Genomic DNA, 23054 nt, shown 5'->3' with positions numbered 1-23054 from the left:
CCTCCCCTTTTAAGTAGGCTTCATGCCCATTGTGGAGCCCAACACAGGACTTGAACTCACGATCCTGAGATCAAGACCTGAGCTGAGATCAAGATTTGGATGCTTAACTGACTGACTGAGTCACCCAGGTGTCCCAAGGCCCCCCTCTTTTAAACATCAAATGTTTCTTGAGATCCTCCTATATGATATTGTATCCTGTATGATATTGTACTCATAAAAAATTGATAAAAAAGGACTACAGATTCAGTAACGCCTATGTTTAAGTTTTTTTTTCTCTTTGTGACATTCATACATACTTGAAAAATAATAGACAAAGTTTGTCCATTCACATATGTATTCAGCTTGCCAACAGTATTTGTGGTACACTCGGATTCTCAAACTCTTCATGTTAACTCTGTTTTCATCCTTGGGGCTGGGGGAGGGGAACAAACAATGAGAAGCCACTGACCTATACCTCCTCCGTCTTCCTGTGTCCCTCAAAATTAATGACTCTCTTCTATGCATCTTTTATGGCCGCCTCTGATGCTTGCTTATTTATGGATCTGTATGTCTCCTCTCATTGTCTGTGAGCTCTAATTTATCATTACATCCTCCAAGCACTTAGCATAGTGCTTTTACATCACAGCCTCTTGAAGATGTCTGCAGTCAACTCCAGAATGTCTACAGGCTGGACAGAAAAATGTCTTCTGAAAACTTGGTCTTAGAACATCCAGGTTTTGTTTGGAAGTTAGGCTTTGACAGATTGAGTCACGAGTACGAGCAGACTGTGGATGCAGCTCATTTTGAACAAAGGTGCGGTGTGGCTCATTAGAAAAAGATAAGAATCCAGAGGCTGAGCTGTGAATACTGCCAGCAATGATTGATTTTGCCTGTGTGGGAGTATGCCTGTGGCTATCAGGGTGGCTTGGTTTCATGCACTGGGCATTGCTTTACTTAGGTGATTCTGACTACTGCTTTAAATATCTGAAGGCATGTCATAGAGAAAAGGAGATTCATCTGGGGAAGAAGTGTAGGAAGATGGATTTCAGTTCAGCATGAGAAGGGACTTCCTAAAAGTCAGAACCTCTTTTGTACCAGAGGGATGCAGGGAATCCCACTCAGAGTCTCCCTCCAAAAGAATTCCTCGGCATATCGTGTAACTGCTCCCCGGTCCTTTCCAGCCAGAAGCCCTCCTCCCCAACACACTCATCCTGCCCCATCGCTAAGGGGAGCAGTGAACCAATATTAACTAAGATTTGTCAAGTGTTTATGGTATGATTATCCCCATTTTACACATGAGAAAAGCAGATACTCAGGTCGGGATGTTCAAAGCTTCTTACCTTGTGAGTGGCTGAGTTGGAATTCCAGCTGTATCGCAAGTCCCCGGATCCAAAACTTAGGGAGTACTGATGGAGCATCTTATCAGTTATAAAATGCCTCCATGTGCAAGCACTGCTGGGGCAGATAGCGAGCATTCTGTTTGGAGGGAGGTCGGCGCACAGTATAAATTGGGTCACACCTTGTTGGGGATGTTTTAGAAGAGGGTCAAACATCAGTCAGTTATTCGATGAGGTGGTGTTTAAAGTCTCTTCCAACTTTTTTATGTCTTCATCAGTCTTCTGTTCAAATTTGAAAGACACAGAGCACTATTGCTTAATTGTACTGATTAAACTATTATTTTATTTCAGTGAAGAAAATATTTGGAAGCTCTGTGAATACATCAAAAACCATGACCAGTATCCTTTAGAAGAGTGTTATGCTGTGTTCATATCTAATGAGAGGAAGATGGTAAGTTGGTGAGTGATTGCAGAAAGAGAACAAGAGATTTATGGTGACAATAGGAACTAAATACAATATGGGGTCAGCACTGTCCCAAAATGTGCTTTATAAAATACAGCAACATTTTAAAGTTTATTTTTGAATGAGTTTTTTTTTTTTTTTCCTTTCAGGGCACAGTTGAGTTAGAAAAGTTTAGTCCCTTATTTGTAGGTCAAGAAATAGGTGATGGTATACACAGATTAAGTCCCTTTTCTTTAGGTATTAAGTTAGAGCTTTTTAAATTGCTTAGGCTAGAGCCACATACTCTCAGGTTTGAAGGAAAGATGTTTTTGTCTCTGGAGTTTAAATAAAATTATGGTAAATTTACATGAAGTTTTAAAAAAGCAAGCCTTTAAAAAAAAGTAAGCCCTTAATATTTTGTAAAGCACTTTAAAAAAATATTTAAAGATTTATATTTTTAAGTAATCCCTACATCCAGTGTGGGGCTTGAACTCAACCCCAAGGTCAAGAGTCACACATGCTACCAAATGAGCCAGCCTGGCACCCTGTGAAGCACTTTTTGTAAGCATCATCTCATTTGATGCCAGCGGGAACATGGTAAAGTAGGCAGGCTTCAGACAACTATCTCCATTTTATAGATGAAGAAATAGGGGCTCAGGGAGGTCCCACAAATAATGTGGGAAAGCAAGACTTGAACCTTCCAGGCCTTTTTTTTTTTTTTTTAAGATTCTATTTATTTATTTGATAGAGACACAGCGAGAGAGGGAACACAAGCAGGGGGAGTGGAAGAGGGAGAAGCAGGCTTCCCGCCGAGCAGGGAGCCCGATGCGGGGCTCAATCCCAGGACCTGGGACCATGACCTGAGCCGAAGGCAGACGCTTAACGACTGAGCCACCCAGACACCCCCCTTCCAGGCCTTCTGATTGCCTGTTGAGATCTCTTTCTACTCTCCAAAGAACATCAGATAATTTTTGCATTTTCATTGTTAAGAACACTTGGAAGGATTTAGATTTCTTCTTCATTCACCTTGATTGTTGGTTGCTTAGAAATATTTTATATTTATGTATTGCTTTAAGGAATTTAGTAGTGGTATAATTGAAGTTGTGCCTTATGAAATTGGTTATATTTTGTAGATACCTATCTGGAAACAACAGGCAAGACCTGGAGATGGACCTGTGATCTGGGTAAGATGGTCAATTCAGAGAGCTTCTGGTGCATTCGTACTTGTAATTCCTGAGTGGTCTCTATGTTTTTGTTTTTGTTTTTTTTTTTAAAGAGAGATCATGAACAGGGGGAGAGGCAGACAGAGAGGGAGAAGCAGGCTCCCTGCTGAGCCAGGAGCCCAATGTGAGGCTCGATGTGGGGCTCGACGTGGGGCTCGATCCCAGGATCCTGGGATCATGACCTGAGCTGAAGGCAGACGTTTAACCATTTGAGCCACCCAGGGCCCCTCTCTATGTTTTGGTAAAGCAGAAATGATTAGAGCAGTAGAGAAAGGCTATGGTAATTATTGATAATTGACCTCTTGGGAATAGATGTTATTTTGTCTAGGGTAGTACTTACAGACACGTTTTCATTTAATATAATTATTATTACAGGAAATATTTTATTTTTTTAATTATTATTATTATTATTTTTAGTGAGCTCTACGCCCAATGTGGGGTTCGAACTCATGACCCCAGAATCAAGAGTTACATGCTCTACCGACTGATCCAGCCAGGTGCCCCATATAGGAAAGATTTTAAATAGCTGATGTGGCAGATATATTTGTGATCTCCTAGGCTGTTACCCATTTAACACTGGAAGGAACTTCAGCAATATCTAGTCCAGCTGCACATTAGAATTATCTAGATACCATGTTAAAAGTATAGGTTTCTGATTTAGTTGATTTAGAGAACGTTCAGGAGTTAGTGTTCTTAGCAGACTCGTGAGTGACCATGACTAGCATTTGAAAAACCTGGATCTACTGCAGCCCTTCCATTTTTCGGGTGAAGAAACAAGCCCCGAAGAAGAGTGAGAAGCTCGAAGTTATCTAGTTGATCAGTGGCAGGACGGGGTCTCAGCCTGGGGTCCTTTCTAGTACACATCTAGGTGTCACCTTAACCTGTCCCCCTGAAGAATTGTTTATGCTAATAACATGAAGATAAAGTAAAAGAAAAACTCCATTCATGATAATGTAACCAGCATCTATTTCTTTTTTTTTTTAAAGATTTTTATTTATTTGACAGAGACACAGCGAGAGAGAGGGAGAGCACAAGCAGGGGGAGTGGGAGAGGGAGAAGCAGGCTTCCCGCTGAGCAGGGAGCCCGATGCAGGGCTCGATCCCAGGACCCTGGGATCATGACCTGAGCCGAAGGCAGATGCTTAACGACTGAGCCACCCAGGAACTCTCACCAGCATCTATTTCTGATACTTGTTTAAAATAAGATATCATTTGCATTGGTTTCATGCATTTATTTAGCCTATATTTAAATAGACTAAAATCCCTGGCCTCACAGAGCTCACATTCTTGCCTCTTTTACCAGCAGGTGATTTGCTGTGCTAATATTAAAGCCCAAGTCCAGTTTTGGAGTTAAGTCCCCGTCCTCCCCTTGGTGTCTTTATGAACTGGACATGTTATTTATCTTATCTTCAGTGTCCTCCTCTGGCCAGTGGCGTTGCGAGCCTTAAGTGATATAATGTGTGTGAGGCATTATTCTGGTACCTGGTACAGTGTCTGGTACTGGTGCTCAGGCTTTTCTTGTTAGCAACAATAGCTGCGTAACCCTTGTTGCAGACTGTCCACGTGCCCTAGAAGTCATCCCTGTTGCTGAACCACTCAGCTGACTTTGAGTCATGGTCTTTCTTCTTGTTTTAGAGAAACTTGCAGGGAAAGGACCTGTAGTCATGTTCCCCTTGTACAGCATCTCATGGCACCCCAGAATGAGGTTCCTGTTATGAGAAGTCCCCCCACACCTTCCAGCAAATGTATCTTTGCCTCATTGCTGTCCTCTTGTAGGAAATCGGTACCCCTAGTGGGTAGAGACACCCAGTCCCAAGAAGCTGATCACCTTCTAGGTGGGTTTCCCTCCCCCTAGCCCAGCTTGGTCTCGTCTAGGCATCTGGGCATGTGCTGAATCCAACTCAGATCTGTGAGGCTGCTGCTTGATCTGTATTCCTTGACTCCACATCTGTGCTATAAAGGTGACTTGGAGTTGAGGCCTGCTTTCCCTCTCCAGTTCACCAGCCATCCGGGATGTGGGGGTATGGACCCAAACTACTGGGAGGTTGTGGATATTCATTACTTACGCGTTTTCCACAAGCTGTACTTTCTTCCCGGAACACACTCCCCTCAGGCAGGACTCAGCCATGGCAGCCTTTCCTCAGTGACATGTTCCTTGGCTTTTGGACCCCACTCCCCTCCATTTCTGGGTTGGCTTTTAAAAAGTGTTTACATACATAATCTCCTTAATTGTCTCACAGCCCGCTGTGGGAAGGGGAGGGGCCAAAGTTTGACCTGAAGGCCCTCACCTGTAGCCTCCTGCTCTTGGCCACCCTCACGCTGTCTGCAGCACTTGACTGGTGCCCACTCTCTGCTCCGGGAGCTCCTCGAGGGTCAGGACTTTCCTTTCTCATCTTTGCATCTTTACTTCAGTCACACAGTTTCTCACAGGCAATAGAGAGTATGCACTTCAAAGCCACTGGAATAGGAGGGAGGCGATGTCAGGAGAGAAACAGGTTTTGGATGAGGCAGAGACTAGAGACTCCTGGAGAGAGCCAGCACGCAGGGGATGGCTGCGGGGGGAGAGGTGGAAAGCTTGCCGCGGAAGGACGGGAATTACACGGACGCACCCAGTAGAAGGGGGGCTGCTCTCACTTTATTTATCTGGAGGGTAGCATGCATTAAGGGGAGTGCAGGGCGTAACCATCCATTTCTGATGCTATTTCTGCCTTACGAAGATAGCATTGGAGCCAAAAGAAGCTCTTTAGTTTTTGATGGCAGAGCATCTCCAGTCATAATTAATCACCTTCCTCCCATTATAGGGTCGATGAAACAACGTTTGAGAAAGTGCTCTGTAAGCTCTGAAGTACTAGAAATATAAGGTGATGGGACCAATGCAGTACTAATGTGAGCCTTTTATCTCCCAGTCCTGTTCTCTGTGAGAGCGCCTTTCTTCCAAGGGACTCAGAGCATCTGACTGCCCTCATGCCCCTCCATAACTTCCCTCCCGTCCCTTCTAGCCATTAGCTGGTGTTGGGCAGTGCCCAGCGTCGGGGACTGAGTGATGCGTCACAGCTGAGCCACACAGGGGATGCTGTCTTCATCTTTCCTCCTTAATGGCTATAGACCGGGGTTGGCCTGTTTAACAGCAACAACACTGTAAAGTTCTTTCACGTTGCAGGCTAGCCCGAGCAATCGCCTTTGTTAATACTTTGGAGGATATCCTTGCACACCTTTTCCTCTGTATTCATACGCATGCATGTGTACTTTAGAATGCACATGTGTGTCTTCATATACACATAGCTTTTAAAAAAATAATATATAGTACATGTTTTGCAATTTACTCTTCCCATCCAACTATGTAACATAATCCGTTTTTTCATTTTCTGCATAAATTTACCTAGGTTTTTTTTTTTATTTGGTGGCTGCATTGTGGCTTATTCCTCTCGTGGTGGGCTTTTGGTTGTTTCTGAATTTTCACTATTGTAAACAGTGCTGCAGAGATTTTCTTTGTATATATATACCTTTACACGCGTATGGCCATTTTTTTCTGTAGGATGGGTTCCTAGAGGTAAAATTGCTAGGTCAAAGGGTATACATTTAATGTATTGAACATTTCCACTACTTAAGTGTTCCCTGTCACTAGACATTTAGTCTTTTTTTTTGGGTTTTGTGTTTGCTTTATTTTGCTATTTTAAGAAGGGTTGAATTAGTCTTGTATTCATTGTTAATGATTATATATGAGTTATTACTGTGACCTTGGAATTCACCATCAAGAAGTAACTTGGTTAACCTCAGCAACTTTTACTTCTAGGATTACCATGTTGTCCTGCTTCATGTCTCAAGTGGAGGACAGAGCTTCATTTATGATCTTGACACTGTGCTGCCATTTCCCTGTCCATTTGACACTTACGTGGAAGATGCCTTTAAGTCTGACGAGGACATCCATCCACAGTTTAGAAGGTGAGGAGATTCAGGATGGATTTACCTACTTTCTGAAGTTAGACCTTGACAGTTGTACAGAGAATTTGTGTGAGTGTGTGTGTGTGTGTGTGTATGTGATTTTCTATTTTTTTTGGCATTTGTTTTGCAAATATCACTTGATTTGGCATCACCATTGAGTTGATATTTAAAAATGATGTGTTATACAGAAGATTCAAAATGTTTTGAAGTTTTAAAAGTTGTCCAACATATAAAAGGTTGGCATTCTTTTAAAAATGTGTGTGATGGGGCGCCTGGGTGGCTCAGTCGTTAAGCGTCTGCCTTTGGCTCAGGTCATGATCCCAGGGTCCTGGGATCGAGCCCCGCATCGGGCTCCCTGCTTGGCGGAAAGCCTGCTTCTCCCTCTCCCACTCCACCTGCTTGTGTTCCTGCTTTCACTCTCTCTCTGTCAAATAAATAAACAAAATCTTAAAAAAAAAAAAAGTGTGTGTTATGAGATCCCAAACGTTTTCTGAAAGCCATTTTGGGGATTTCTGTCATACATGTGTATGTGGGTGGGTGGGTGTGTGGGTTGTGACCTTAATGATGAGAAAATTGAAGGGTTTGTGATGGCGGCACCTGAACATTATGCCCTTTACCCCCGATACACAATTGAGTAAATAAAGGCACCTGGATATATTTCTGTGCCTGTGTAGTTTTGGATTTCAGCCGATCGTTTCTCAAGGCTTCTTTAGCAGGTGATAAAGCTGCATAGATATTTGTGTATTACTAATAGTACAGAAATGCCTGGGTACTTTTGTGTATGTCATAGAAAATGAGTCTGTATAAAAATTGAGCGGGAGTTTTACTATGAAACCTTCCTAATGTAGGTGAATGTTGCTTTATCTGCAGGAAATTTAGAGTGATCCGTGCAGATTCGTATTTGAAGAACTTTGCTTCTGATCGATCTCACATGAAAGATTCCAGTGGGAACTGGAGAGAACCTCCTCCATCATATCCGTGCATTGAAACTGGAGGTGAGCCAAAGATGCCTTCTCATAGAGGTTTCTGATCACCGTGCAGATCAGCATTGCCTCTTAACCAGGGACAAGAAGTGTGTGTTATTCTTTGTATGAAACTCCCTGAGTTGTAAGAAGGTAATAGGGAGCACAGATGTGCGTATTTATTAGATTCAGAAATTGAGGCACAGAGACCAGGACTTAAGCGTAAGAGCTCGCGGGGAGGGGAGGTGTTCAGGAGCAGAACCACGAGACCTGCATACCGCCTTGCACACTGCCAGGGTATTGGGTGTGCCTACTGATGGGACACTGAGCCTCAGGAGGTCTGCGTGCTTGGGTCATTTAACAGTGGGACAAGTAGCACCTTGCCATGGTGGGGTTTCATGTTAGGGTGAAAGTCCCTAGGGCATCCTTGCAATATGTGAAATATCAATTCCCTGGCTCTGTGATAAAATCTGCATTAGAAGGAAGTGAGATCTAGGAGGTTTTATTGTACCACTCATCACATTTATGTGCTTTTAGGCATCAGTCCAATTAATTTCTGAGATTTAAGTAGATAAAGAGTTCTTCACCCTATTACTGTTGTTTGGCATTCACATGAGCTTGAAACATTATTGATGATTGTAAGTAATTCACAACGTTTGCCATTTCTTGGTGAGGTCATTCCGTCCTGGGGCTTGGACCTTCTGTGTGAAAGTTCTCTGTAAGCTATACAACATACCAGAAAAATAGGACAGTGGCAATCGGAGTTGAGCAAGGAAGAAAATAAATATATTTGGTGTATTTGAACACTGAAAGAGGATTCAAACTGATTTTTGAGGCTCCCTCTGAAAAACTGTCTCATGATTTTAAACATTTATACTGGAGTTGCTTTTGGGTCTGCCAGCCTGCTTGCTAGCCTCAGCGTTAGAATTGGGGACAGCTCCTAGGTTAGGAGGGGGTATCATAGATCTTCCTTTTAGTCTCGGGCAGCCTGCCGTATAGGGTGTGGCCTGGGACAGCGTGCCTTCAGCCACCTGCCGTTTCTCTTTCAGACGTGAGCACCCAGCACAGAGCCTAGCACATAGCAAGCACTCAGTAAACACCAGCCTGTCAGCCCGGATCCTCTTTGAGTCATTCCTTTTGTTTGTTTGTTTGTTTTTTAAATAGTTTTTTTTAAGATTTTTTTATTTATTTATTGAGAGAGAGAGAATGATAGAGAGCATGAGAGGGAGGAGGGTCAGAGGGAGAAGCAGATTCCCTGCTGAGCAGGGAGCCCGACCCGGGACTCGATCCTGGGACTCCAGGATCATGACCTGAGCCGAAGGCAGTTGCTTAACCAGCTGAGCCACCCAGGCACCCATTCCTTTTGGTTTTGACGACTACTGCCCAGTAGATGCTATTTTGTGCCAGGCTTTGGTGCCAGCCACTTTACATAGTAGTTTAGTAGAATTTTTACCACAGCTCAGGCAAGCTTTATTTTGCACATTTGATAGATGTGTAAAGTGAGGTGCATGAAGATTAAGCTCTTTGCCTCGGATGCACAGCGAGGCAGGATGAGGAGGGGGCATGGTGGTGGTGGTTTCTGCCTTGTGTGTGATTAGTTCACCAGGGACCTTCTGAACTTGAGATTGAAACTAAAAGGAATCTGCTCTGAAGTGTGGGGTGAACATGTGGGTCTCCCATGTCATAATTTAACGACACTGTAATGTTCTCTCATGTGGTAAACTCAGTACTTCAAATCCTGTGTTTATCAAAGGAATATATTTGAAGTTAGGATAGGTGAGAATTACTTTTAGCTAATTAGTAGTGTTTTATAAAAAAATAAAGAAGGTTAAAAAAAGAAAAAAAGTGGTTCAAGAAAAATATTGGACCTTAATGTCTGTTTCAGGTACTTTAATAGCACTTCTCCCCATCCCCTGCATTCAGTGGCGGGTTTGACTCTTAGGGCTTGAATTTAGTACATTTGATATGTCGACCATTAGGATTATATGATTAATAATTTTGGTGGCCATATGTCTGCAAGACCACTCTTTTTCAGTTCAGCATTTAGTGTATTTTAAAGAAAGGAACTATTTTTTTTTTTTTTGCCCCGATGAGAAGGAAACTGAAATTTATAGTCGTATCACCTTGCCCTGAAGAGTCAGTTCCAGCACTAGCCGCTGATGGCTCAGTTTCTAAAGACACTTCTGAAGTCTTGGGCTGAATTATAGAGCACACCAAATGTCCCCCTCTTTCTGAGTCCTTTCCTGCCTCTTATCCGCCTATACCTCTGATCTTCTTGCTTCCTAATGTCTAGTAACACTGGCTAATTTGAGCCAAGCTGGAGGATCAGTGTTAGGGAAACAAATGTTATAGTGCCTCGTGGGGGAGATTAGAAGAGACAGATGTTTACTTATTATACCTTGAGCTCTAAAAAAAATTTTATATTTTGTGTTCAATACATTGATCTTTTTACATAAGGAATGATTGCAGATCATAATCAGTTTTTATTTAATTACATTAAAAAGTCTTAGAAAACAAAACAGAAAAGGGGGGGTGCCTTAGAAAACAAATGTTGTATTTCAAAAGCTGAGATTTCTTTTAAAAGCAGTTTGTTAAAAATTTTCACAGACTTTTACTGGCCTCTGTAGAGTCTGGCACCCACCCACCCAGGTCAGTAGGAACTGCCACTTCATCATTCCTGATAGGTGCTCGTCTTCCCTTTATTTCTGGTTACGTGGTAATCCAGCATTCCCAGCTCTCTGATGACTTCAAGAAAAGTTCTGTGTTTGCTGATTATCTAGCTTTTGTGTTAGAAGCGTGTTAGCAACTCTGTTTTAGTTTTCTACATCCTCCGTGCTTACCTGCATTTTCGAAAGATACAGGTGTGGCGTCACGGATGCTAGGCTTACATGTTTTTGCTTTCAGTTGTTTAAAGGCTTCTCTCTCTTGTTTTCTGCTTGCGTGGGCTCTGATCTCGTATTTGTTTCTCTGAATGCTTTCCGCTCTGCATATTTTTTTTTTTTTAAAGATTTTATTTATTTGACAGAGAGAGAGAACACAAGTAGGCAGAGTGGCAGGCAAAGAGAGAGGGAGAAGCAGGCTCCCCACTGAGCAGGGAGCCCGATGCGGGGCTCGATCCCAGGACCCTGGGATCACGACCTGAGCCGAAGGCAGACACTCAACCGACTGAGCCACCCAGGCGCTCCTCCGCTCTCAATATTTTTAAAGGTTTTTTTCTTTGTCACTATTTTTAGCATTTTGATTAGGATGGATTGTAGTGTAGTTTCCTTTAGGTTTATTCCCGAATAACCTGAAGATTATTCTGAGATCCTGAGATTGGTGGATTTATAGTTTTCATCAAATTTGAAAACATTTGGCCATTATTTCCTTGCACATTTTTTTCTGACCACCCACCCTCCTTTAAATTCTTGTCCTTCAGCTACGCATGTGTTAGATGGCTTGATATTATTCCCATAGGTCAGTGATGTTCTTCTTTTTTTTCAGACTTTTTCTGTACGTGCTTAGTTTTGAATAATATAATTTTTTTAAGATTGTATTTATTTATTTGACAGAGAGAGAGAGCGAGAGAGGGAACATAAGCAGGGGAGTGGGAGAGGGAGAAGCAGGCTTCCTGCAGAGCAGGGAGCCTGATGTGGGGCTTGATCCCAGGATGCCGGGATCACGACCTGAGCCAAAGGCAGACGCTTAATGACTGAGCCATAATTCTTTTATTTTGTCTGTAAATTCATTGCTCTTGTCTTCTGCGTTAACTAATTTGTTGTTAATCTCATCCAGCACATTTTTTAAAATTTTATATATTTTTTTATGTCTAGAAATTCCATTTTGGACTGATTTAATGTTCTGAATTTCTCTCTTCATCATGCTCATGTTTTTCTCTACCCTTTTGAACATATGGGGCATGTTTATAATAGCTGCTCCTTGTCTGCTAGTTCCATTATTTCTGTCATTTTAGTCCATTTCTGTTGATTGAATTTTCCCCTGGTTTTGGGTCATATTTTCCTGTTTCTTTGTGTGATTTGTAAAATTTGGTTGGAGGCTGGACTTTGAATTTATGTTGTCAGTTGCTGGGTCTTGAGGTCCTTTTTAAAAACAGTGTTGGCATGCAGTTAAATTACTGGGAGTCAGCTGGGTCCTTTCAGGGCTTGTTTTTAAGCTTTTTTAGTGTAGGTCCAGAGCAGCCTTTCATCTAGTGCTAATTTAGCCCCAGTGCTCTGGTGCAGCCCTTCTAAGGACTCTACCAAATGCTTGTGCCTTACAAGTTCTCTCTCCCCTGGCTGGGGGGGACTATGGAAGTTCTGGCAGTTATTAGATCGACTGTATTCTTGGGTGCTTCTTTCCTGGCCCTGGGAAGTCAGTCCCAGCCAAAGACGGGTGTGTGTCGTGGTCAGGGTGGGTGGGGAAAGGTGTGGGGGGGTCTGCTCTGCACCTCCCCATCCTGTACTCTCTGCCCCCCTAGGTCCAGCTGCCCGGGCCCTCCCGAACTTAGATGTTTGTCTTCTCACTTCAGGGAGACTGCCACGCTGGGTGTGTTCCCCTCTGTGTGCTGGGCCCCGGACACTGCCCCTGAGGCCAGTAAGCCGGAGGGATGCCAGGGCTTCCCTTACTTGTTTCTACTTTCTTAGGAATCCCAGGTGTGTGCTGCTTGTTGTCCCAACGTCTGGAAAGAGTTGCTAAATATATTTGCATGGTTTTCTGTAAGTTTATGGTGGAAGTGCAGTTTCTGTAACAATTTTTTGATGGGCAGATACAGCAATATGTACATAAAAATTTTTTCTAGTGTGGAGAATTTTTTTTCAAGATTTTATTTACTTATTGGACAGAGAGAGACACAGAGAGAGAGGGAACAGAAGCAGCGGGAGAAGGAGAGGGAGAAGCAGGCTTCCCACTGAGCAGGGAGCCCGATGCGGGGCTCGATCCCAGGACCCTAGGATCATGACCTGAGCCGAAGGCAGACGCTTAACGACTGAGCCACCCAGGCACCCCTAGTGTGGAGAATTTAAATCATATACCAAGCTAGACAAAATCGTATGTCAGACTTTCAACAGTTATCAGTTCATGGCCAGTCAATTCATTTGTATCCCATCCACTTTTCCCCTTCTCGTATTATTTTGAAGCCAATCCCAAATACTGTGTCATTTCAACTCTAAATATTTCAGTATGGATCTCTAAAATATAAGGCTTTCTTTCTTTTTTTTTAAAATATGACCACTATACCGTTATTACATCTAAAAAACTTAACAGTAATTCTTTAAAATCATCATATAGCTCTCTAGCCAGTGTTCACATTCACAGTTATAAAGTCATAAAGTCAGGGCACCTGGGTGGCTCAGTTGTTAAGCGTCTGCCTTCGGCTCAGGTCATGATCCCAGGGTCCTGGGATCGAGCCCCGCATCGGGCTCCCTGCTCAGCGGGAAGCCTGCTTCTCCCTCTCCCACTCCCCCTGCTTGTGTTCCTGCTTTCACTGTGTCTCTCTCTGTCAAATAAATAAATAAAATCTTAAAAAAAGAAAAAAGTCATAAAGTCATCATCCTTTTTTTTTTTTTTTAAGATTTTATTTTTAAGTAATCTCTACACCCAGCATGGGGCTCGAACTCACGACCCCGAGATCAAGAGCCACATGCTCTACTGACTGAGCCAGCCAGGCGCCCCCATATCATCTTTTTTTTGTACAGTTTCTTTATTTGAATCAGTGTCCAAATGAAAGCCCCACATTGTGTTTGGTTATGTCTCCTAAGAGTCTTTTTTAATATATAGATTCCTTGCCCAACCCTTTTTTTCCTACGTATTTGTTGAAGAAACTGGGTCTGGGAGAAGCAGTCTGGATTTTGCTGATTGTATCTCTTTTGTAGCCTCTGAATTTCATGTAATTGGCAGTTGAATCCAATTAATTGGCAGTTTGATTATTCATGCTTTTTTTTGTTTTTAAAAATTTTATTTAAAATCAATTAATTAACATATAATGTATTATTAGATTCAGAGGTAGAGTTTAGTGATTCATCAGTTGCATATAATACCCAGGGCTCATTCCATCAAGTGTCCTCCTTCATGCATTTTTAAGTTTTTATTTTGAAATAATTTTAGACTTCTGAGAAATTTGCTAAAACACTATTGAGCATTCCCATATACCTTTTACTCAGATTCCACTAATGTTGAATTTCATATAACCATAGTGTAATTATTGAAACCAAGAAAATGATGTACTTGATATAAATATATTGATCCAGGGGCGCCTGGGTGGCTCAGTCGGTTAAGCGTCTGCCTTCGGCCCAGGTCATGATCCCGGGGTCCTGGGATCGAGTCCCGCATCGGGCTCCCTGCTCGGCAGGGAGTCTGCTTCTCCCTCTGCCTGCTGCTCCCCCTGCTTGTGCTTTCTCTGTGTCAAATAAATAAATATTTAAAAAAATATATATTGATCCAGTACTGTTGACTTACAGACCTTACTTAACTTTTGCAAGTCTTCCCACTAATTTCTTTGCTCTGGTCCAGAATCTACCCCACGACATTACATTTAGTTGTTCTGTCTCCTCAGTCCCCTGCAATCTCTGACAATTTCTTTTTTTATCCTTTCTATAACTTTTACAGTTTTGAAGAGTACTGGTCAGTTATTTGGTAGAGTGTCCCCCCAGTTTGGGTTTGTGTGATGTTTTGTCATGATTAGATTGAGTTACGCGTTTGAGACAAGAATACTGCAGAAGTGATATTGAACCCTTCTCCACTTGAATACTTTTCCCTACTTTTGGTCCCTGGGTTGTTTTATTGTGTTTTCAATGGACATTTCTTTCATGAATTTTTTAGATTCCAAAATGAACCTGAATGATTTTATCAGTATGGATCCTGAGGTAGGATGGGGAGCTGTCTACTCCCTATCTGAATTCGTACATCGGTTTGGCAGTCAGAACTACTGAACTTGACATCTGGATGTAGAACCATGGAGAAATTCTAGGACACGAACAGTTCATCCCTTCATTGGGGACAGCAAACACTATGGTACATTTGGCTTGGAATTATATTTTCCTCTTTTAATTCAGTTGAGTTGAAACATGAATGAACGAAAGAAATTAAAAAAAAAAAGCGATTTTTTTTTTTGGATATGTTAGGTTGAAACTTGATGTAGTGTGTATTTGCTAAGATATTCCAACACTCATTTGTTAAAACATGTGATAACTTATGCCAGTAATTGCTTTTGTTATGATAAATGTGTGGACTTTGTGTCTGTTCTGGATGTTTTGTTTCTCTCCAGCTACACTGTAAGCTCCTTGAGGGCAAGGCTGTGGCTCATTGGTCTGTGACTCCCTCATGCACCTCAAAGTTGCCCATAAAATGTGTGCTGGTGATTGTACTGCTGCTTGAAGAGGGCTGGTACTGTGAGCTGAATCAGCAATAAGTATTAGTCTTTCTGGACTATTATGTTCTTAAGAAAAGATTGCAGCCCTCTCAGGCTTGAGTGTTATTTGGCCTATTTATATATGTTTTTTAAATAAAATTGATTTAAAAGTAATTTTGTTTTGAAGATTTTGTGTCACCCTTGATGATCTGAGATACCCAAGAATATCTTACTTGTAGACGGGAACCATTACTTTAAAATACATGTATCGATCTTCCTTCTTGAAGATGTTTTGGAAATTTGGCTTTCGTCATATAATTCCAAATGAAAGATGTTTGGCATGAAACTGGCATATACAGTGTTAACTCTCACGCATGTCTTCATGATTCTCCTGTAACAGTGAGCAATTTCTGAAAGCAAGGATGTCCAGGCTTTTGATCTTAGATGAGTTTTCAGATTATTGAGAAACTTTCATTTAATGTAGATCCTCTGCCTTGTGCTATGAAGGGACACCTGCAGTTGTTACTCAAGAATCAATCAAGGGAAATGTCATATATCCGTTTGGTTCAGCTGACCAGGAGGCTTCTGGGGGAAAGTGAATGAACCTTTGGTAAGAGGAACAGAAACACCACCTCTTAAGTTATTTTATAATTTAGAACTAATTATAGACCTCATACTTACATATCTTTGTTGACTTTTAGATGGTCATTTAAAAAGCATGCGGCTAAAATGAAGAAGATAAATTTTGGCAGGCTATAGTACGGAAATGCTTTGTCTTGAGCAGAAAGTTTCAGAGGGACCAAAAGATTGTAATCTGATTTACAAACTGCATTTTTAGAGAGTTTTTTTTTTGCCAATTTATGAGCAGGTTTCCAATCTGGTATTCATAATTGTGTCTAGTACAGACAAATCAGACAGTGTGTGTGTATAAGTTTGAACTTTGCAGCCAACTTGTCTTGAAATTGAAAACCCCTTACTTCTTGCCAGTGTAGGAAGCACGGTTTAAAGTTTTAAGCCTGTTAAAATGTCCAGTGGTCACAATCTTGAGTTAGAAGCAAAAGAGGACATTTGTTGTTTTTTTCTACCTACCACTCCCCACTGCTACAGCTCCTTCTGGGAACCTCTTCTTTGTACATTTTGTTTAGTCCTGGTGGCCCAAATGGAAAGGCCTTTGGCCTAAGCTGGAACAGGCTTGGAGCCAACCCTGGACAAGTCTAAGAATGACCTGTCACAAAGTCCTCTGGATTTGCTGTATTGACATTCAAGGAGAAAAAAAAAATCTCTCCATGAGGAATGCTAAACTAGGGGCCTGGGAGTTTGGGGCTCCCCATGGTGGGCATCCTGACTGCCACTGAAGGGCCCATTGCAGAATGCCGCCCGGCAGAGCTGAGAGCAGAGCAAAAACCCTGAAGGCATTTCTGAGTGCCTGGATCTTTCTGTTGCTTCAAGCCAGCAGCAACTTTGGAACTTCCCAGTTACATAAACCAGTGGATTCCTTTTTCTCTTCAGCTTGTGTGAGTTGGATTGCCGTCAGTTTTAACTGAAAGGTAGGTTCCCTTGCAAGATTTTTCTTGAAAGTTGTTTATCAGGAACTGTACTTTTGTCTTTCTATGCTTAATTTTTCTCTAAGGTCAGGGTTGCTTCTCCTTATACCCAACATGTGTGAGAGAACTGAATAAATACTGATAAATGCTGTCTGTTTGCAAAGAGGAACTTTTAAGAAAAGCAGGGGACTAAAATAGAATTTGTAAGTTGACTATGAAAATAAGAGAAATGAGGTATCTCTGAGAATCTGACACATGACGGAGCAGGGAAGCAAATTCCACAATGTAAAATGGTTCCCAGGTCAGTAGAACTGACTCTCTGATGGGAGATACTACCATGGCTTGTAAGAAGGTTTATGTCTTTCAGAAGAGGGGTAGGTTAGCAATGAAAGTAAAGGCAAACTGTTTTGTGTGTATGGTTTTTTGAGTTTAATTTTTAATTATTTTAAAAATAGGTGGTGCATGAGCATTATGCAAATTCAAAATATATAAAAGTATATGGTAAAAAGTCCCCCGTCCTTCCATTTTTTGATTTCTCTATCCAGAAACAATCTGTCTTCAGTTTTTTTTATGTCCTTCCAGGAATTTTTATGCCCATGTTAGCATATAGGTATTATATATTAAGTTCTGTTTTTTTTTTTTTTCACCCCCGTAAGTGGTAACATTCTAAACATTGTTCTGCATTTTACTTTCTAAAGTTAAAATACTTGGATATTTTCTAATCAGTACATGTTGAACTTCCTCATTCTTTTTAAGGGTTACATTGTATTCTGTGGTATGCATGGTCCATAATTTCACAGTCCTTTTTAAGTTGTTTCTAGTCTTTTGGTATGACAAAACTGCTTGAAGGAACATTTTCGTCTATGTGTCTTTCTAACAGTTTCTGAGTTAAATTTTGAAAGTGTAGACTGCTAGTTGTCCCACCGAATGCATGCTTTTTTTTTTTTTCCTAAAAATGGGAATCGCAAATGTTCTCTATAAAGGGCCAGATAGTAAATACTTTGGGCTTTGCATGCCATAAGGTCTTTGCCATAATTGCTCAACTCTGCATGAATGTATGGCTGTGCTCCAGGAAAACTGTTTATAAAATCCAGGGACTCGAGGGTTTGACCGTTAGGCTATAATTTGCTGTCCCTTGTTCTAGAGTAAGAGTTGTAGCTGATGTGTGGCTGTTCTGCCAGGGACTACAGTTCCCAGCCTCCTTTGCAGCGAGGTGTGACCATGTGACCAGGTTCTCACCATTAGAATGTAAGGGGCTGACGGTGAAACACAGCCTACCCAGTCCTTTACACCCCCTTGCCTACTGATGGAGCGGTTGAGCACTAGAATGACCTCGGAAGCTGCCCATTGAAGATAGCAGAGCCACCATCAGCCTGGACTCCTGAATGACCCTATGGAGCTGAGTCTTATACGTGGTAGTCCTCAGAGCCAACCTTGTGTGTTTCTTTAAGTCACGGAATTATTGGGTGAGTCTTGACTTAGCAGTTTGGCCCTCCCTAAACAATCTAGTGCCCATTCAGGCACTTGTGACAGGGTATTTTTGGACTGGGTCAGAAATTGTGATGTTCTGTGTGGAGTCAGATCCTCTGTGTGCTTGTGCAAGCCACCCCTTCGGTGTCCTGCAATGTTGGTGGAATTATTGCCCTTCACAGAATGTTCAGGAACACTGAAAAACAGATGCCCATTATGCCCATTAATACCTCTTTTTTTGCATGAGGTTAGGAGCCTTGTGGGAAAGATGCCAAATGAGCCCTGTTTTCATTTATGGTTCATACATGTTCAGGCCTATCTGATGGCCTAGGAGTCCTGAAAGCAGTCCTTGCTAGATGAGAGAAAAACAGGTTCCTGAGAGAAAATGACACCCGAGTTGGGGAGACATACGGCTGAGTGGTTCAGGGCGATCGATGACTGGAGATTAGAGGGACTGCAGGTGGCAGTTACGGTGTGAGGTGTGCCTCCCCGTTGCTCCCCCTTCACAGTGCACTCTGGCCTCACCTCCTCCACCTTCGTGAAAGCCCCGTCTTCTGGGAATGAAAGGAAGGAGCTGTCAGGGCTCAGCATGGCTCTGTGAGAACCTTGGAGGGAGCTGGTCTTGGTCAGGAGGAGGAGATCAGCATTCTGACAAAGGTTGGAGTTTTGGTGGTTGAGTGGTTGATTCAGAGCAACAGAGCAGGAGCATGATTCTCTGTGAACCCGTTTCATCATGACTTTGAAGTAGAAAATGACCTTCTATGGGACTCGCAAGCTGGTGGGAACTTGAGTACACTCAGCTTGTAATAATGAGTGCCCCTGATGCTTCGTGGAAACTTTTGGTGGAGAATGCTTTTCTAAAAAGCTGGACTTGGTGAAGGTGTGCTTAAATCATCAAGATTTGGGATTACTATAAATGTGATAGGTTTGTACTTACTAGTGGTTGGAAGCCTGGGACATACCAGATATATACCATTAGGGGAAGAGGAAGTCATACTCATTTGCCTTGAATAGATTTTGGAGAACAGAGGTAGAAGTTACAAGGAGGTAATTTTCCTACTTCTGTCCGTCGCTCCTCCCCATCTTCCCTTCCTCTGTCATCCATCCACCCCCTGTCTGTTGCATGCCTACCACTTGCAAAGTTAGGCCATGGTGAGCAAGGCAGAACTGTATAAAAGAAGGTAGATGCAGAGTGCTCAGGTTTAAGGGACAGTGAGCTGCCACATCACTCATTAGCAAGTAAGCAGAAAGCTAGCCTTTGCAGAACATGGTCTACAGAAATCTTTTGATAAAAAATTGGCACTTAAAAGATTACACTTTGAACAAACATAAGCCCAACTGAAGAACTGTCCTGTAATTATTTAAAAAGGCCTTGGAGGAAGGAAGTAACTATTGTAGTACAGAAGGTATAGAACCAGAAAATGTGGAAACATATGAAGATCCCAAGGAACAGAAAGGAAAGTCCAGCCTGAACCAGAATTATTCACTTAGCTGCCCTGTTCAGGGGTGATCATCAGCTCTCTGGTGAGGACTTGCTGGAGACTCGTATCGGCACCTGCTGCCTCTGTGTGTTGGGTGCAGGTGTACATGTTGAGTATATAGAACTCCTTCTGGAGGTTAATGACAGTCTCTGCAACAAGTCCTTCTGTCACCTTCACAGAACACTGAGGTAAAGAGGCTGTCCAGTTATAATGGCAGTGAGTCTCCAGGCCGAGTGCTGGAGCAATTACAGTCCAGCGTCCGATACTCGCAGGGACAAAAGGGGCTAAGTCGTCCCCCATAAGACATTCTCTTGCAGTGTGAGGTGCATGGAGGATGCTCAGTAAACATTTGGTGAAGGAATGAATGTATGTTTATGAGGTTCTCTAGATGCATTTCTGTTAGCGATGTTAATTATAAAATCAATGAAATGGTATGTGGCTGTGCACCTGAAGCAGCTGTAGCCAGTTGATGAGATTGAATTTGGTTGTGGGACACGCGACTGACACCACCAGAGTCATTTTGCTCTTGGTGAAGAAATGACAGGAGTGCTCTGTGGGAGGGCTTCTCGTTGGGTCTTCCTCGGCCCTTGGTCTCACTGTGCTCCCTCCCAGTCTTGTTGGCACATTGTCTGTGCCAGTTCCGAGAGCGTTCGCACGTATCTCCGACTAACTAGAACATTCTGTCAAGAGATCTACTTCTGTGTGTGCTGTGGCTGAAGAACCCGGAGGGGACAATATCCCTGTATTTCATACTTGTAGAAACCACAGTGTAGGTTTAGCCTGTTGTAATATGGCAAGGGGGCTGTGGTCTGAATGTTTGTGTCCCTCTCCCTCTCCGAAATCCGTATGTTCAAATCCTAACCCACAGAGGTGATGGTATTAGGAGGTGGGGGCCTTTGGCAGGTGATTAGTTCCTGAGGGTGGCGCCCTCATGGATGGGGTTAGCACTGTCCTGAAAGAGAACCCAGAAGTCTCCCTAGCCCCTTCCCGTGTGAGGACACAATGATAAGTGTGCAGCCTACGACCTCAGCTGGCCATGCGGGTACCCTGACTGGACTTACAGCATCGAGAACTGTGAGCAATAACTTCCTGTTGTTTTTAAGCCACTCAGTCTGTGGTATTTTATTAGGGTGGCCTGAAAGGTTTAAAACCAAGAATTCCTAACGTGCAGTCCCAGCACACATTGTGTATGATGATATGAGCACATTTTTCTGGAGCAAGGTCCCATGGCTTGTATTACCTATTTATTCATTTAAAAATATTATTATTTTTACCTACGGAAGGGCTGCTCCGTGCCAGGCTCCAGGTTAGATGCTGCTAACTGAAATCAGTGTAGCACCTGCCCTCCTGTGGGTTACGGGTTGACGGTAGAGACTGACGTCAATCAAAGAATCATGCAAATGACCACACAATGGCAGCTGTGCACCCTGCTATCAAGGAGAGGTAACAGCTCCGTGAGGTGGGAGAAGGATCTGGTTAAAGGGGTGGGGAGGCCTCCTGGAGGAGGTGTTTCATCCGTCTGACAGATAGCTCCTACTCTGTGCCAAGCACTGTTCCTGCCCTGGTGATTGAGCAGTGGAGAAAACAAAGCCCCGGTGCTCATAGAGCCTACATTCTGGTGGAGTGGACAGACGGTGAACATGTACGATGTGTAAAAAGGTGGTTGCTCTTTATTGAGTTGGGGAAAGATTGTGGGTGGAGCCTTTTGGGGGAGGAAGAGCAGGAAGTTTCATTCTGGACATGTTAAATCTGAGATGCCGGTTGGATGTCTTAGATGAGATGCCAAATAGGAGTTGGATAAAGGAGTCTGGGATTCAGGGATGAGATTCAGGCTGGGAATATACAATGGGGGACATGAGCTAGTGTTTGAAGGCACAGGGCTGTAGGAGATGACGGGGATGCTGGGTGTAGATGGGGAAGAGGTCTGGGGACCTAGCCCTGGGGACTGTTACATTTAGGGCTCAGGAGAGTCGAGAAGGTACCAGAAATGGACAGAGAGGGTGGGTGGGGGCAGGAGTGGGGGTTGGGGGACAAAGAGAAAACCAGGAAAGTCCAGAGGGAGAGAGGGATCAGATCAGATGTTGCTGATCAGTAGAGTAAGCTGAGGAGGACCAAGGTGACTGTTGGCTTTGGCAACATGGAGGTCTTCAGAGCAACGGGGATGGCAGTGGTTGAATGGATTCAGGAGAGAACGGGAGGAAGGAGGCAGAGTACTGTAGTAAAGGGAGCAGAGAAATGGGGGAGCCTAAGGGGAAAGGGGACCAAGGAGAGACTGCTGTGTCCCTGTCCCTTGTGCAGTTCTTCCTTTATGAGGAGATTAACCATTTCTGCCCCTCCAAAGAGCTCTGATGATACAGAGGCCTGTCGTCCAGGCCTGCCGTCCTCGCCCACGGGGCTAACACCACTCAGCTCTTGCTCTGGGGGTTACTCCCTATGACTAGATCCGTCCCAGGTTTGTTCGCTCGCTTCGCTTCGCTTCGCTTCTCTTCTCTTCTCTCTTCTTTTCTTTTAGATTTTATTTATTTGAGAGAGAGCAGAGCGAGAGAGAGAGAGAGAGTGCACGAGCAGGGTTGAGGGACAGGAGAGGGACAAGAAGGCTCCCTGCTGAGCAGGGAGCCTGATTTGGGGCTCGATCCCAGGACTCTGAGGTCATGACCTGAGCCAAAGGCAGACGCTTAACCGACTGAGCCCCCCAGGCGCCCCCCATACTGTCTTTCTTGAGCATCGACATGGAGGAAAGAATGCTGGATGGCCTGCAGGGATATTTCATCCTTGGGCACTAGCCCTAATAAGACTCCCTGCTTTTTTTCTTGTCTCCTTCCCACCTTGCCATCGATATCTCCACAAAGCAGCCAGAGTGGTCTTTTAAAAATACAGACCGGAGCACCTCAGTCCCCTGCTTTAAAACAACAAACCCCCGTCCCTGCTACTCGACGGTGGCTTCAACGGGAACTTAAGACAAAATCTTTCCGAGGCCCTCAAGGCCCTGTGTGGTCTGGACCGTCCCGCCTCTGTGGTTCCAGCCCCACAACTCCCGGTCCATACCCCTTCTTGCCATCCCCATGAAGGTTGTGTTGTGAACCAGGCCGAGCCCATTCCTTCCGGAGGGACCTCACATTCTGCTTGCTCTGGCTTGCCCCCTCCTTCCCATATCTTCTCTGGGCTGACCGCTCCCTGACATTTCGTTCCCAGCTCCAAGTCCACTAATCCAAGCTGCCCGACCAGCCAAGGTCACGTCACTTCATCACTTCTTTCCTTCATAGCAGTTGTCACTAATGGAAATGACCTTGTGTATAGATTTATTTAAGAGCCTGTTTGCTGTCTCCCTTCACCAGACCAAGGGCGCTGGCT

General features: G+C 43.4%; 1 protein-coding gene across 4 annotated transcripts in view; it reads left to right on the top strand.

The window, feature by feature from the left end:
• Positions 1-23054, top strand: part of NTAQ1 (N-terminal glutamine amidase 1) — a 43976-nt gene that overhangs the window by 2941 nt on the left and 17981 nt on the right. For 3 of the 4 annotated variants that reach the window (XM_028105641.2, XM_028105642.2, XM_028105640.2), the window contains exons 2-5: positions 1668-1767; positions 2892-2942; positions 6774-6922; positions 7793-7917. In XM_028105641.2, the coding sequence (XP_027961442.1) occupies positions 1668-1767; positions 2892-2942; positions 6774-6922; positions 7793-7917 (425 nt within the window). Of the gene's footprint in view, positions 1-1667; positions 1768-2891; positions 2943-6773; positions 6923-7792; positions 7918-14679; positions 15383-23054 lie in introns of those variants that run through there. The other variant, XM_028105639.2, reaches the window with a different exon arrangement.

The sequence above is a fragment of the Eumetopias jubatus genome, unplaced genomic scaffold, assembly GCF_037043125.1.
Source record: "Eumetopias jubatus isolate StellerSeaLion01/CBP00866 unplaced genomic scaffold, mEumJub1_p1.0 scaffold_4, whole genome shotgun sequence".
In the NCBI taxonomy this organism is placed as follows: domain Eukaryota; kingdom Metazoa; phylum Chordata; class Mammalia; order Carnivora; family Otariidae; genus Eumetopias; species Eumetopias jubatus.
The sequence above is the reverse complement of the archived record's forward strand: the minus strand, read 5'-3'. Positions and strand labels throughout refer to the sequence as shown.